The following is a 17,112-nucleotide window of genomic DNA, read 5'->3' on the forward strand; positions in this document are numbered from 1 at the left end:
AGTATAGGTAAGTGTTCTATGGACATCTGGATGAAAAACGGATGTTAGAATGCTGTCAATTGTTGAAGAATATCTTTTCAGGCACAAGTACCTGTGTTCAACTCAAGCATCTATAACGGTGGCATTGTAGAACGAGGTATTAAATATCAGGCACATAGACTGAAAACATGATTTTGGCTAGCTGCAATATAGATTTCTTCCCACACACATTCCTCTAATGTTCATGTCATTTCTGCTCCAATTTTTTTTTTTTTTTTTTTTTTTTACCTGTCCCTCCACATTTTTCTCTTCGTTCCTGCCCTTTCTCACCCTCTTACACTGAGGAGACCGGGATCTGAAACAGCGGATTTTCCAGCTTAACAAGCGAGTTAGGAAACAACCAGTTTCACAGAGATGTTATCTCACAGACAAACATGTACTGGGTGAGGGAGTGAACACGGATGATCGCAGGACGCTAAATAGAAGTGACATGTATGTGCCACATACTCCTGTAATGAGGGCCAGGAATGCAAACAGACAAGTAAACGTGAGCCATCTATGTGACGGCAGCTCTCAGGGTGTGCTCACAGGAAGCATGACCAGACTAGGAAACTGGACTTCTCATGGAAACACAGGCCAGGCGCCAACATTTAAAGCACCACTCCAGCAGGTTTTTTGATTGCAGCGCTGGAGTGGTGATTCAAATCTAAGGTCTCAGACCCTACTCTTATACTTGCCCTCCATCTACACCTTCTATCGCCACCGCTCCTGTCACTCTCCAGCAGATTGAGACCTGCCGGATTGCTCCACTGTTTGCTGGAGGTCACTTTTCAATACAAGTCTATGAGAGCATCGTTCTGGCCTTGCGGTGGCTCTCATAGACTTGCACTGAGAGCGTAACACATACCCTTTCATCTCCAGTCGGTCAGAAGCTGCAGTCACAAGATGGCGCCACAGTACTTGAGTGGTGCTGAGAAAAGGTGAAGACGGCGACAGATAAGAATAAGACTACGGTCATTGACCTTACATTGGAAGCACCACTCCACTTTGAAAACCATCAAACGCTGGTGTGGTGCCATAACACATGCCATTCTCTATTGTAATTTGCTGTGATTCGACAGCGTCACATATCTGCAGATATTATACCCATTTCCTCAAACGGCATCTGTTTTCCAATTATACTTCTCAGAAATACTCTTATTTACCAACAATTATGGAATAAACTGTTCAGGATGATATCTTGGAAACATATACAGATAGCCAAGTTAAAAAAAGACAAATGACTTGTTTTAGAAGAAATGTGTGACCAGGTATACGTTTTCTAGTCTGAGAGCAGCATGATGTAGGGGCAGAGACCCCAATATGAGCAGTGGATTACTTACCTGGCTTCTTGCTATAGTTTTGATAAATCCACACTTTTATTGGTTGCAGATCTACCAGTACTCTGAATGAAGGGCTGTGTATAACCTAAACCAACATCATTGACAGCTTTTTATCTACACTGTGCATAGGCAGAAAGACGTCAAACAGTGGTATTCATATAGAGACCTCAAATATCAAGGACCACATATCAAAATTTCATTGTTGAGAAGACTAGCAGAACTGCAGCAGTTCAACAGTTTTACCAAACTTACAGCAAGAGGCCCAGTAAGTGACACATCACTGGCATAGGAGTCACTAGGGGGAAAACACAGCAAACCTAATTCCAGGAACCTTTAAAGGTTAATAGTTTCAGATATAGGAGACTAATGCTACACAATATGCACAAAAGGTTAATCAGGCAAAACTAAAGTTTCAATATAGTGAAAACCCATGTACGTCTATGGAACCAAAATCATGAAACAAGAAAATAACAAGAAAAGGAAGAAAGAAAGAAACGTTTCTATTCTGTAATGGCTGCACGTATTGCAGTGTGAGACAGTCACATAACGCGACCCTGACTAATACTGCTGCTATGCCAGGCAACACCCAACTACAGCGCTCCATGCCACAAATGCCAAGGTATAAATATATTTTGGTTCTCCTCCACGTGCATGACAAATCCAGTTTTGTGTCAATGTAATTAATTACAGGAGTCTTCAGCTTACCCCATGAATGTCCCCGGTACCCTCCGCTTCAGAGCAGCTGTACGGTTCTGCCATCTCTCTGCAATGTGCTGTGCGCACCCTAGGGACCACATTGTATTAGTCACCAATGGCAATGGGGAGCACAGGCAGCAAGAGCAGGTGGAACGCACACATGGCCTGACAATCCCGTTTTGGATACAGTGCACCTGTCACCTAGATGCCGCTCACAGGCTACTGTAAGCCAAAAGGGTAGCCCCATTCAGGAGCGGCAATACATGCTGCTGTAACGCCCCAATAATTGGGTTACACAACAACGGAAATATCAGTGACCCAATATAGCATAAGCTGCTAAAAACACATACAAGACATCTGTATACCTGATACAAAGCGTTTATTAACATAAGATACAAATAAGTCCCAGAACTGTAGGACTGCTACAGTGGGCATAAAAAGTATGGCACCACGTATGGTGGCAACACATGAGAAAAGTAGAGACAAGTTGTGTGTCTGGGTTGGGACCTGAGCGGTCAGCACTGATCCAAGCAATACGGATCCCATGTCTTCAGAAATCACTCCCGTGCTTCCATCTCCCATAATTAAAGGGGATAGGGACACACTGAGCGGCTGTGATGCCAATGAACACAGAGGATGTGCACTTTCCACAAGTCGGCGCCATTTTATTTTTATTTATTTTACTCACTTATATAGTGCCATTAATTCCACAGCACTTTACAGACATTGTCATCTCTGTCCCCATTGGGGCTCACAACCTAAATTCCCTATCAGTATGTCTTTGGAATGTGGGAGGAAACCCACAAACATGGGGAGAACATTCAAATTCCTTGTAAGGTAGATGTTGTCCTTGGTTGGATTTTAACCCAAGACCCCAGTGCAGTAAAGCAGCAGTGCTAACCACTGAGCCACCGTGCAGACCTGTTTTCATATGATTATTAAAGTCTGCACTTTGCGTGCACCTTACTGCACTTGCAAAGTCACCAGATCTCCTAAATCGGTATGGTTCCGACCCGGTGCTTGAACATCCATCAACCAAGAACGGTACTGCCTTTCCTATCAGTATGTCCGAGATGATTCTGGTAGGAAAACCCCTTTAACAACCTGACAGAGGAGCAAAACGTAATGACTCATGTTCACCGGCTGCGGGATGTGCTGGCACTATATAAAGAACAGGAAATATGTTATTAAAATAAAAGAGATTTTGGTGGGGATTTTCGGAGGAGTGCTCGCCAGCTTATTTCTCCCCTGCTCACATACAGCCGCAGTTTCCCATCCTGATCACTGCCATCGCGGACGGTGCATTGGTGCCATCACCTCTTACATAATAAGGATCCCTCCTACAGCCGCAGAACGTCAGCATGGCTAGAAGAACATGTCAAATATTTATGGTGGGGCTTACTCAGGCAATAACCCTACTGTGGGGGGCAGAGGCCATTTTCCCAAAAAGGAGGCGAGAAGGGAGATGTGGTATAAAAGACAAATACAAAGGCCGGCCATTAGCCGAGCTGGAGGTGCTCAGAGCCTGATAAGGTTGAGTGGACACAATGGGATTAGGCTGTAACTATCTGGCCACTGAGCAGCACCATGTCACATGGCCTCGCTTTATCTGACTCCTTTTTCCATGAATGTCACATGACCTCCTCCTCTTCTCTCTTCCATGCCATGTATCCCCCCAACTGTGTCCACTGCCTTTTCCCAGAGTTATTAAAAGCGTGAGCCTTTTAGAGAAGCCCTAGATAATCAGACCCAAGAGCGCCGGGAGATCCCGAAAGTGAAGCAATGTCAGTATTTCAAGATGAATGAGACAAGAGAACACGTGGGAAATAAAAGAGTGCCCCCTGATTGCCCTGGTGGGATCAGAGTGCTTTAGGATTAGCAGGTGCTCCATGCAACAAGGCTATTGTTCTTAGGACAGAGAACCGGCCCACTGTGCGGAGACAGATGGTCTCTACAAGATGCTGCTGATTAACATCTGTCCATCTTTTCCTTCTCCATGTATCCTGCCCATAAAAATTCAATATGCACACGCAGGAGAGGCAATGAATGGATAGTAGCAGACTGGACAATCAATGTAGCCGTCACGCCAGTACACAGGAGGAATATGAGATAACGAGAGTTATATGGTCCTCCAAACCAGCCGCCGTGTCAGCACTCAGCACAAAGCATGGGTTCTCCTGTCATTTGCAGAAAGCAAATAATGACACACGTCAGTCCAAAGTGCATTCTGCTTCACCTTCCCCAATATGCCCCTTTTACAACATCTATAGTGGCTTGCTAAAGTATTCACCTCCCTTGGCTTTTTACCTATTTTGCTACATTAAAACCCTTGTTTAAATATTTTTGTAATCCGATTTGTGTGCGATGCATCATCACAAATTAGTCTAAGTTAGTGAAGTGAGAAAAATATTGGCATAAATTACATTTATATCAAATAACTAAACTGGCATGTGCATATGTATTCACCCATTTTGCTATGAAGCCCCAAAATATTTCTGTTGCAAGCAATTACCTTTATAAATCACATGCTAATTGAAAAGGAAGTCTGTGTGCAATCTAAGTGTCACATGGCCTGTCACTATACACACACACCTTTTCTGGAAAGCCACAGAGGCTGCAACACAATTAAGCTAGAGGTACCACTAACCAAACATCACCATGAAGCCAAACACAATACGCCATACACTTCATAGAGGTGGCTTTATGGAAAAAAGCCTTGACTTACACACAAAAATTGTAAGACTTGTTTTGAGTTTTCCAAAAGACTCCCCAAATGTATGAAAAGAAGAGAGAGATGACCAAAACTGAACTTTTTGGCTACCAAAGTAAACACTATGTCTGGTGCCAAAACACAGCTCATCATTCCAAGAACACCAATCTCAAATTGAAACATGGTGGAAGAATCATGCTGGAAAAGGAGACTCTATAAAGCAGGGTTGTTCCTCAACTCCAGTCCTCCAGGCCCATCAACAGATCATGTTTTCAAGATTTCCTCAGGTGATTCTTATCAGAATTATGGGCTGTAGACATCACATAAGAATGATTCATTACAGTTTCCCAATGTGTCTGTAAAAAAATATTGTTTGTCTGATTTTTTGATAAGCCGTGCAGAAAAAATAAAAAGTCAGGTTGGCCACTATCATAGGGAGCCTGGTATACACCAAGAACAGTCACGGACCGGCATTCATTTTCATAGAATAGAAATCTGGCACAAATATTACGGGAGCAGCATTCAGCTAATCTGGGGTAGGAGGGAATTCGGTCTGGAGAGAAGACTCCCTTGTTCTCTTGTATGGGGCATGGACAACTTTAAAAAGAGGTTGTCAACAAAATGCTGCAAAATCATCTAGTTAAATGGGAGGATTAGTAGAGAAACACGCCTGCTTTTTTCTTAATACAGCTCCAAAATTGTCCAAAGGTTACGTACTGTAGCTCTGCTCCACTGACAGTTCAATCACATCTGGATTTGCTTTTCTAAATGGAAATCAAAGCAGCACTGGATAAGGCGCTGTTCACATTAGGACTGTGGCTTATATGCTACAATGCAGTAGCTTAGACAGATTAATGTCTTGGCCTATCATCTACTACAGAGGTGCACGGGAAACATGATCATCTGGCCACAAACGCTTGCCTGTGTGTGGTTGTCTGAAGGCAACTTTCTTATCAAAGAAAAGCAGCTGGCAGACAGTCATCTTTGTGTCTCCCATCAGTTTTAGAAGAATGGGGTCCCTTGATCCTCCTTTGGTCCTCCAGAAAAATGTGGCCGCCTTTAAAACTCATATACCTCTGGTTCCCCAGTCACAGACAGCTTTCCCACTTTCCTTAGTGCAAACAGGTAAGGAGGACCCAGCTATTCTCGTAGATGAAGGTTCTTCTTTATGGACTACTTCTATCCATCAGGCATTTATGAAAATTTGATATTCAGAAGTTGTTACCGATGAGAATACCCCTGTAAGTTTCAGTGTAAGCGATTCAAGATGACAATGTGGCCCTTGGACCAAAAAAAGGTTGTGCACCCCAGATTTTCAGCATGAGCACTCCATATTTGGGTGACTAGGCTTCTTAAACAGATGAGGGTGTACCACAGACACCCCATTCCTTAATATTGACCATGCTTAAAAGGAAGATGCTAAAAAACACAAAATACAAATTTACTGCATCAATGATCCACATCATTTGGACTCCTCTCTTTTCCTCACAATTGCAGCATCGATGTATTCATCACATGATGTTGCCATCTTTCCTGCTGAGAATAGTAGTTCCACCAGCGATCATCGCCAACAATGCCATCATGGGCATAAGGGAAACCTGTTAGAGTATTGATGGCGGTGATCACTTATGGAACTACTGGTCTCAGCAGGACTGACGATAACATCATTCAATGATTACACCAATACTTGAAGTGTGACATAGAGGGAGGATTCTGCTTTAAAGATCGTTGATGCGGTAAAGATGGATTTTATCTGTTTTTACTATGAAGAGTGTTGAACTACAAACTTTACCGTGCTCCAATCTCACTGGTGTCCTTGTGGTGGAAAGTGCGACCAGCTAAATAAATAAATTTCAAGACCTAAAAAATTTGTCTGATAGTTTATGGGCTCGCACATTTTTCGATCAATGTCTGGTATCGGCCCATATTATCCCTCTGTGCTTACAGTTTTATACATAGAGAGATTTTGCTCCATTGTATTTGCCATATTCCAAAAAGTGTCTTTTTAAATATAACCCCTAGGTTACAACACAATGCTGTCACGATATGTGACTGGCCCTACGGGGCGCGACCCGACGACCGGTCAGTCAAACAACAAGACAAACAAGGGGAAACTATTAAAACGGTGGACCCTGCTATAGGGTATGGGGTAAGGGACACCTCCTGCACTCTGCTGTGGCAGAGTTCTGGACTACCCTAACGTTCCCTATACAGGTTCTTTCAACCTGTCGCCGAGCTGCATACCTTGTCCCTCACTTGGGAATTGGTAAGTGCGGACACTGGTCCCACCGCTGCACTAATAAAACACCAAGGGGAGATACGACAGACAGGGTTAAACAAAACAACACGTAGCTTTCTCTGCTGCCAATGCACCGTGCAGTAGAGTAAGGCTCCTGAACTCAACTTTCAGCAGAATCACCACTGCTCCAGAAAGCTCCTCTCTTCAGCAGAACCACCACTGCACCAGGTAGCTCCAGCCTTCACCACGGTTGGTATCCAAAAAGGATCTGTCCAGTCAGCTTATGCACCAGGTAACATAGTAACATAGTTATTAAGGTTGAAGGGAGACTTTAAGTCCATCTAGTTCAACCCATATCCTATCCTAACATGTTGATCCAGAGGAAGGCAAAAAAACCCCATGTGGCAACAGTAAGCTTCACATTGGGGAAAAAAATTCCTTCCCGACTCCACATACGGCAATCAGACTAGCTCCCTGGATCAACGCAATATTAAGGAGACTAGTGTATATACCCTGTAATATTATACTTTTCAAGAAAGGCATCCAGTCCCTTCTTAAATTTTAGTAGTGAATCACTCATTACAACATCATATGGCAGAGAGTTCCATAGTCTCACTGCTCTTACAGTAAAGAATCCGCGTCTGTGAGTATGCTTAAACCTTCTTTCCTCCAGACGTAGAGGATGCCCCCTTGTCCCCGTCACAGGTCTAAGAGTAAAAAGATCATTAGAAAGGTCTTTGTATTGTCCCCGCATATATTTATACATTGTAATAAGATCACCCCTAAGCCTTCGATTCTCCAAACTAAATAACCCCAAGTGTAATAACCTGTCTTGGTATTGCAGACCCCCTAGTTCCCTAATAACCTTTAAGGTGACCTTATATAGGAAGGTGGGAGTGGTCAATACCAGCAGACTAACTAAACATGTAGTAACACCAGCAGCCACCGGGGGGAAAAAACCTGACATTAACCCCCGATGGCCAGAAAGGAAAAAAGTTTATATCTGAACAGCCCAAACTGACACAGATCCAAAAATGGATCGTGAAAAATGCCTTATGGAGGTATCATACAGTCGCATACAGAGTGCCCATTGGTTCATAACAGACCCATAGTGACTAAACGTAAAAGCCAAATAGTAAACAGACCATTTGCCGAAAAATCACGGTTTAACTACCTTCCCGCCAAGGAAAAAAAATATTCATATAAGGTTTTTCCTTAAACAGCGGAAATAGGTTGACCATATTGCTCAAATTGTGTCTAAAACACTAAGATTCTTACACTAGGTTCACATTTACACAATGCATTCTGCAAGACGTACATGCCTGGACTGCAAAAAGGACAACTGTATTCAGATGTATATATGGTGGCTTATCCAAAGAATTATTACAAAACAAACTAGTTCTCCCATGGCTTGAAGATTAGAGGAAATTTGCAACTAGATAATATGCATAAATTAATGTTAATTTGGTGGTGGATCATTACCCGGGGCCTAGGAAATAAGGAATAAAATAAAATTGTCCTGACAAATGGATATGCACCATTTATTTACACCTTGGGACAAATAATTGTGTAAACACACACACACACACACACACACACACACACACACAAAAGCCCCAAGGGTGGCTTATTTTGGGGAACAATTCCTATGCTAATCCATCAGTCTAACATGCTTATCACGGTGTATGTTTTTGTAGCATTGAAGTCTATGGGCAATATATGCTGCTGTGTGTACAGTGGGGAAAATAAGTATTTGATACACTGCCAAATTTGCAAGTTTTCCCACCTACAAAGAATGGAGAGGTCTGTAATTTTTATTGTAGGCACACTTCAATTGTGAGAGACAGAATCTAAAAGTAAAAAGACAGAAAATCACATTGTATGATTTTTACATAATTAATTTGCATGAAAGAAGAAGTATTTGATACAATAGAAAAACAGAACTTAATATTTGGTTCAAAAACCTTTGTTTGCCATTACAGAGGTCAGACTTTTCCTGTAGTTCTTGACTGAGTTTGCACACACAGCAGCAGGGATTTTGGCCCATTCCTCCATACAGATCTTCTTCAGATCTTTCAGGTTTCGGGGCTGTCACTGGGCAACACTGAATTTCAGCTGCCTACAAAGACTTTCTATTGGGTTCAGGTCTGGAGACTGGATAGGCCACTCTAGGACCTTGAAATGCTTATTACGGAACCACTCTTTAGTTGCCCTGTTTGTGTGCTTTGGGTCATTGTCATGCTGGAAGACAAAGCAAATAACCCATCTTCAATGCTCTTACTGAAGAAAGAATGTTGTCCAAACTCTTGCGATATGTGTCCCCATCCATCCTCCCTTCAATACGATGCAGTCATCCTGTCCCCTTTGCAGAAAATCACCCCTAAAGTATTATAATTACCCCACTATACTTCATGGTTGGGATAGTGTTCTTTGGGTTATACTCCTCCTTCATCCATGCCTCCTCCAGATCATTCAGATAGTCATTTGTTGAACTTTATATGGGCCTGGACATGTACCAGCATGAGCAGGGGGACCTTGCGTGCCCTGCAGGATTTTAATCCATGACGGCTTAGCGTGTTACAAAGGGTAATGTTTGAGACTGTGGTCCCAGCTCTCTTCACGTCATTGACCAGATCGTCCTGTGAAGTTCTAGGCTGATTCCTGACCTTTCTCAGAATAATCCTTACCCCACAAGGCAAGATCTTGCATGGAGGCTCCAGAACGAGGAAGGTTGACAATCTTGTGTTTCTTCCATTTTGTAATAATAATTGTGCCAACAGTTGTTGCCTTCTCACCAAACTGCTTGACTATTGTCCTGTTCACTATCCCAGCGTTGGCCATAAAAATATATGCAGCCACACGCTCCGCTTCCGAGTGCTCGCGGCAGTGCCGGGTATTAAGATGCGAGACTCGTCCGAGCTTCTCGCATGTGTGATCCCGGCCTAAGAAAATAGTCATCGAGCATTCTTAAAAACATTTCTTTCACGATTACATTGACAACTAAAGCTGCTAATCACCCACTGAAAAAGCAAAGTGTTTGTTCATCAGGTGAAATAATGTTTTTGAAAAATATCACCATTCACGGCGGTTCACTGTCCAGTAAACAGGGCTCGCATTGCCGAATGCCATGGCAGCCTTTGTCCACGGAGCGGTCTACTCAGTTTGCATTGTTTATTATAGTCTGCCATTTTAAACAGGCTATTAAAAGAAACTTAAAAAATTGTGCCGCCGGTCATTCCGTGCACACGGACCCCAAGCATGAACAATCTTACACTAGCCTCTGCCGCTTTATCAAGTAGGACAGTTAGCTGGAGCTGTAGACTAGACATGGTGCACCTATAAGACATGCAAGAATGCTACACATGACATGCACCCTGGGTGCGAGGAATGAAAACAGATCCTTTACACCCTTAACATCCTTTCTACTCCTTCAGCCAGGAAGAAAAAGAGCCATAAAATGGAAACTATCAATATCTACTTAGATCCATTTAGTATGATAAGACAGTGGAAGGGATGAGCTAAATCTCCTACGTGGAAACTCTGCATTTAGTAAAATGGAACAAGCAATGCTTTGGGGAACAGAGTGATGTCAGCAGTGTTGCTGTAGTATTCATGCTTCAGATGATGAAACAAATGCTTTCCGAACATCAGAGCTGTATTCTCATGGATGACTCCTGACTCATTAGTTCATCACGAGTCTTAGAGAATTAACGTTTACAAATAATCTCATTAAATGGTCGTCGGCTAAACCTGGTAACATTTAGCCAGTATAAGCCTTACATCTTCTTCCCCCTACTTAGACATAGAGGACCGAATGTAGGACACATACTCGGAGACTCTCACAATCATCACAATTTGCTGCTCTAGTTAACTAATATGATTAGCAGATATCTGACTCTTACTGGATGAGGTAAAGCCACAAAGATATTCACACACTGAGGCTTTGATGAGGTTTTAGGTCACTATAACTTAAAGGGGTTCTCCTGTCATATGATATTGATTACCCATCTTCACCTCAAGATGTCATCAATTTCAATCGGGGATTGTCCGACAAGCAGCTCCAACAGTGGCGGCCAGATGTTAACATTTAAAGGAGCTCAATGTAGCAGCTGCCGCCAGGGGCTCAACATCCGGGGGCTGAGGTCTTTCCATTGGAAGGAGAATAAGAGCTGCTCACTTCTCCACGTCACATAATCGGACAACTTTAAAAAAACAAAAAAAAAAACAAAACATGGATGTGTCCAATGGGTGTGTTAGTGTAGCCTAAGGGTATGTGCATATGGTGTCTTCTAGACACCGGCGTACCCGCTGAATGTTTCAATCGGAATACTCTACAAGGAGACATCAGCAGCGTTTTTCCTGATGAGTCTTCTTTGGCACCTCTGGTTGTCTTTCGGCAGTCAGGTATATGCTTTTCTCTGTCCCACAGGTTTCAAAACCTGAAACTAGAAAGACTGAACATCTGCACAGCAAATTGTTTGTACACTGTGTTCATTCTTTTTGCCATTTTTAAACTTTTTTAAAGTAGAATCAGGAACTCATGGAAACATTTCCAGCCAGCGAGACCATTTCTTTATAAAGCAAGGAAGACAGCCATTCAGCAACGCCAATTTTTGCTCATATGACTTGTGTAAAGTCAGCTTTACAATAATATCGAGTGAAGAGGCCACTCGAGTGGATTTCCAATAAAATGCAATTTCATTTTTAGAAACCAAAAGTAAATGAATAACCAATTTCCTAACAGAAGGATTCAAACGACTTGCATCCAACGAGAGCAGGGCGAACTGAGGAGTCAGTGAAAAATCTGATTGATTTAAAATATGAGAAATAAGAGAGGAGATGTCGTCCCAAAAATGCCGAAGACGTGGACAAAACCAAAATAAATGGGAAAGGCTACCATGATGCCCGCAATTCTTCCAACAGAGAGGGGAGGTGGAAGGGTTGATAAAAGCTAGACGAGATGGTGAGTAATACCATCTCGATATGATTTTAAAGTAGGACTCATGGAGAGCCATAGACATGGTAGCAGAATAGGTTAGAGACATGGTCAGTGCCCAAACATCTGGAGTAACAGAAAAATTCAAAACCGATTCCCATTTTTTCATATATGGGGATGTTATAAATACAGAATCGTTGTTGAACCACTGGTAGATATAACGAGTGGACCAAAAAATATTATGGCCTGAGTTGCATAAAATATTGACCGCTGGCTCCGATAGTGGAGGGCAACGAGTCGACCGTGGATTCCCTGACCCACATAGGCATGTATGATTCAGGTCAGAAGACCTGAGGCCGATCTGTTCATCACGGTCCATACTCAATCCATGAAACCCTGATGTTTAAAAGCCTTAAGGTATGTGCACCCGGAAAATGCTTAAAAGAATGAACATAAGCATTTCTATGTAAAAACGACTTGCTGTGTGTATGTTCAGCCTTCCGAGCATCTTTTATCTGTTTCACGATTCCAAAGACGGTTAAAAGAAGTGACCTGACCGTTCTTCAGATGTCTTTCCACTCTGGAGATGCTCTACACTTTATAATACAAAGCAATTGGAAGGCTCACTAAAACACTAAAATATCCTTTTGGCCTCCATCGAGGTGCTATGCAGGGGTATAGCCCTTTTTTCTACTGTACAGAAGAGTGCAAAAATATTTAGAAAAGTGCAGAAGGCTGAGCTTCCCTAAACATTGGACAACTGCATAAGAACATAAGGTATTTATTTTTTACAGTTGAATTAAATGGGCAATTGATGCTTTGAATGCAGTGTGCACAGAGCCTTAGATTACACTGAATCTTCAGGGGCTTATAATCAAACTTTTAAAGCTTAATTATTCACTAAATACACTTCCCAGAATGCCATGAAAGCGTCCCTATATATTATTCAGAATTTCCTTCCAATTTATGAGCTCTGTATAGATGTAACAATGTAGGAAGTGATGTCAGTGGTCAGCAGAGTGCGGCTCTCCAGCTGTTGTGAAGGTTCAGGTTAGTCTCTGGTCTTCCAGCCGTCCAGGAATGCTGGGAGTTGTAGTTTTCCAACAGCTGAAGAGCCGCAGGTCAGAGATCACAGCTGTGAAAGGGTAAATATTTATTTTTACTCATTTATATAGCGCCATTAATTCCCCAGCGCTTTACTGACATCATCGCTGTCCCCATTGGGGCTCACAATCTACATTCCCTATCAGTGAGTAAAGGTTGGGAGGAGACAATTATAAGAGAAAGGTAAAGATTGGGGTGGAAGGCAGAAGGGATTGTGCAGAAATACTCAGGAGTCGTTAATATGCTAATACGTCTATTTTTCTGTTACTTACACAGCGCTGACATATCCCACGGACTGGACAGTAACTCTAAGGGCACCTGACTATCTACTGTGTTCAGGGGGCTTCCAGCCTCTCCCCTGATGGATGATGTCGGGGGTTTGAGGATCAGCCTATTGAGTTCAGTATAATAATTCTGACCCATCGCATCAGCTGCAGAGATATCTGATGTCTTCTACTACCCTCTCCCCACTAAGGCCGCATTCACACATTTCTGTTTTTACAATCTTGTAAACCTGACTGTTTCTCTTCAGTTTGGTATCACTTTTTTTTTCACATCCGTTTTTATTTTCTCTCGCTGAAATAAGTCGATCGCCTGAGCTTTTATTTATCCTTAATCTCTTAACAATGGAACCGTGAACAACAGATGAACCACGGATGGAAAACTGAAGTACAAAGCATGTCCTCTCTTTTTTTCCTCCGTATTATACGGCTGCGCATCGACTTTAATGGCGGAGACTGATCCGAGAACAGGATATGTTCACAGACCAGAGACGCAGATCAGTTTGTAGAATTGATGTATGTATGGGTCAGTGTTCTGTCCGAGAGAAAAAACTGGACAGCACATGGAAGTGTGAATGTAGCCCGAGCCCGAACCAAGGATTATAGGGTGGGTCTATTAACGCTGTAGGGGCACCTTTTACAAAAACTTCACTCGTGTACAGGCTCAATGGCACTGCCAGCTTTAATGTGGCTAAAGGTAAGCTTTATCACCTCTGTCAGGTCTCTTATTTAGTTCACAGATTAAAGTTAACACTGAATTACTATTGTGGATGGATGGATGTTAAAAAAAAAAAAAAAAAAGGCACAGAATGAAAATGTGGAAAGATGGTGAAACGTTTCGGCAACACTGGAAGGAAAAAGGGATAAAATAGAATATTCTCACCGCCATCTGCCTGGTATCCTCCATCTCTTCCCGGTGGGTCAATACAACTTGGCCAGATCTGTCCACTACGCCTCACCCCAACAATTGCGGCTTCAGATACCCTCAGCTGACAGTGGCGAGCGGGTGCCTGAGGTGTGGGAGGACTGGCACTGCCAGGAGACGGAGGAGACCGACCCCAGGGACCACGTGGTGAAACCCTTCCTGAGGGTCCAGAAGACAGCTCCTCTTCGCTGGATGTCAAGTTCTCATTGGAGCTGCAGTCAGGTGTATATCCGCCCCCTAGATCCTCAAAGCTTTGTGGTGAAACTGAGCGCCTAGGCCATGGTCCCCCCCAATGACCTCCAGGACCAGGTAGTGCATTATCCCTAATGAAGCGTGGATTCAACTCGGTATCCTCATAGTCGCCATCCCAGCCACAACTGCTGTCTGACGAGCGTCCACGGCGAGGTTCTATAGGCTGTAGGGGCCTTGGATTCCCTTCTGGATGCGACGCTGCCCTGCGAAGTCTTTCTGAACGAGGTTCTGGGGCATCCCTTTCTGTCAAACTTGATAGCCTGCGGGGGCCCCTAGGCACGTCCCCTGGAGACAGATCAGGGGCTCCGACAGGTGGCTCCCTGCGACCTGGTCCTCTAATTCTTTCTTCTGGGCTCTTCTGCTCCCGTGCAGGACCTAGTGCCCTCTCTTCTCGCCCCGAACCCAAAGGTCTCTCCTCGCCACCACCAGGTGGATCCCTTTCTTCGAATCCCCAGCGCTGTCTATCATACCCTCGTCTTTCTTTGGCCAGGAGGGTCTGCAGGTAGATCATACGGAACCTCTCCCGGCTTAGCTCCCGCTCCAGTCTACGTACGGACACGCGGCATCGCTCCAGCTCCTGCTCCATGTCCCGCACTGTGCGCAGCTCCATGCGTGGCGGTTCCGCGTCCGGAAACTGTGCACGCCATGCCTCGACAAACCCCGCTGGCTCCAACATCCTGACCTGGGCCCCTGGGGGACACTTTGCCAAAGAAACTCAGCATGAGGCTTCTGGCATCACCAGTCTGTGTCCAGCAAAATCAGTATGGAGTGACCAGTGTATGGGGCACCTAGGGGCGTTCATCCAGGTTAGCTCTGTGCCATAGGACCCGGCTGCTCGGTCCTCGCCAGGTGTCTGTGCCACCAAATGTCACTGTATGCCTGGCTCCGGGTCACCCATGCTAGTGTCCGGGCTCCACAGTGCTCCCTTACCCGGACTCCTGCAGCCAAGGTGGCTGTCGTGCTCCGGTCACTGGGCTCAACCCTCCGGTGATATGATGTGTTCAGGGCGTCTCGGCTCCGGAGCCCGTCTCCGTACTCCTCTCGTAGTATCCTCGGCCTCTCTATTGTGTCAGTGCCTGTGTATGTGTGGGCGGGGCCCGGCGCGGCTCCTCCCCCCGGTGTCAGCCGGAGTGCACGCTCCCTGTCAGGGAGGGAGACAGGGAGAGGAAGACCGGCGGTAGTGTGCCCCGGGAGTGCGCTGTGGCTGCACACTGCTCTGTACACAATGCCGGAGCTCCCGGGAGTGCACACTGCTCCTACACAGTGCCGGAGCTCCCGGGGGTGCACACTGCTCCTACACAGTGCCGGAGCTCCCGGGGGTGCACACTGCTCCTACACAGTGCCGGAGCTCCCGGGAGTGCACACTGCTCCTACACAGTGCCGGAGCTCCCGGGAGTGCACACTGCTCCTACACAGTGCCGGAGCTCCCGGGGGTGCACACTGCTCCTACACAGTGCCGGAGCTCCCGGGGGTGCACACTGCTCCTACACAGTGCCGGAGCTCCCGGGGGTGCACACTGCTCCTACACAGTGCCGGAGCTTCCGGGAGTGCACACTGCTCCTACACAGTGCCGGAGCTCCCGGGAGTGCACACTGCTCCTACACAGTGCCGGAGCTCCCGGGAGTGCACACTGCTCCTACACAGTGCTGGAGCTCCCGGGGGTGCACACTGCTCCTACACAGTGCCGGAGCTCCCGGGAGTGCACACTGCTCCTACACAGTGCCGGAGCTCCCGGGAGTGCACACTGCTCCTACACAGTGCCGGAGCTCCCGGGGGTACACACTGCTCCTACACAGTGCCGGAGCTCCCGGGGGTGCACACTGCTCCTACACAGTGCCGGAGCTCCCGGGAGTGCACACTGCTCCTACACAGTGCCGGAGCTCCCGGGAGTGCACACTGCTCCTACACAGTGCCGGAGCTCCCGGGGGTACACAGTGCCGGAACTCCCGGGGGTGCACACTGCTCCTACACAGTGCCGGAGCTCCCGGGAGTGCACACTGCTCTTACACAGTGCCGGAGCTCCCGGGAGTGCACACTGCTCCTACACAGTGCCGGAGCTCCCGGGAGTGCACACTGCTCCTACACAGTGCCGGAGCTCCCGGGGGTGCACACTGCTCCTACACAGTGCCGGAGCTCCCGGGGGTGCACACTGCTCCTACACAGTGCCGGAGCTCCCGGGAGTGCACACTGCTCCTACACAGTGCCGGAGCTCCCGGGAGTGCACACTGCTCCTACACAGTGCCGGAGCTCCCGGGGGTACACAGTGCCGGAGCTCCCGGGGGTGCACACTGCTCCTACACAGTGCCGGAGCTCCCGGGAGTGCACACTGCTCCTACACAGTGCCGGAGCTCCCGGGGGTGCACACTGCTCCTACACAGTGCCGGAGCTCCCGGGGGTGCACACTGCTCCTACACAGTGCCGGAGCTCCCCGGGGTGCACACTGCTCCTACACAGTGCCGGAGCTCCCGGGGGTGCACACTGCTCCTACACAGTGCCGGAGCTCCCGGGAGTGCACACTGCTCCTACACAGTGCCGGAGCTCCCAGGAGTGCACACTGCTCCTACACAGTGCCGGAGCTCCCGGGGGTGCACACTGCTCCTACACAGTG

The 17,112-nt window shown here is 46.0% G+C and overlaps 1 protein-coding gene across 2 annotated transcripts in view; it reads right to left on the reverse strand.

Moving 5' to 3' along the window:
• Window positions 1–15,635, reverse strand: part of LOC141076348 (breakpoint cluster region protein-like) — a 63,819-nt gene extending 48,184 nt beyond the window's left edge. Inside the window, exon 1 of one of the 2 annotated variants that reach the window (XM_073563772.1) lies at window positions 14,211–15,635. In XM_073563772.1, the coding sequence (XP_073419873.1) occupies window positions 14,211–15,180 (970 nt within the window). In that variant the 5' untranslated portion in view covers window positions 15,181–15,635. The remainder of the gene's footprint in view (window positions 1–14,210) is intronic. The other variant, XM_073563773.1, reaches the window with a different exon arrangement.
• Window positions 15,636–17,112: the final 1,477 nt, after the last annotated feature.

The sequence above is a fragment of the Dendrobates tinctorius genome, unplaced genomic scaffold (genome assembly GCF_039654945.1).
Source record: "Dendrobates tinctorius isolate UK_male_01 unplaced genomic scaffold, ASM3965494v1 ptg000397l, whole genome shotgun sequence".
NCBI classification, from domain to species: domain Eukaryota; kingdom Metazoa; phylum Chordata; class Amphibia; order Anura; family Dendrobatidae; genus Dendrobates; species Dendrobates tinctorius.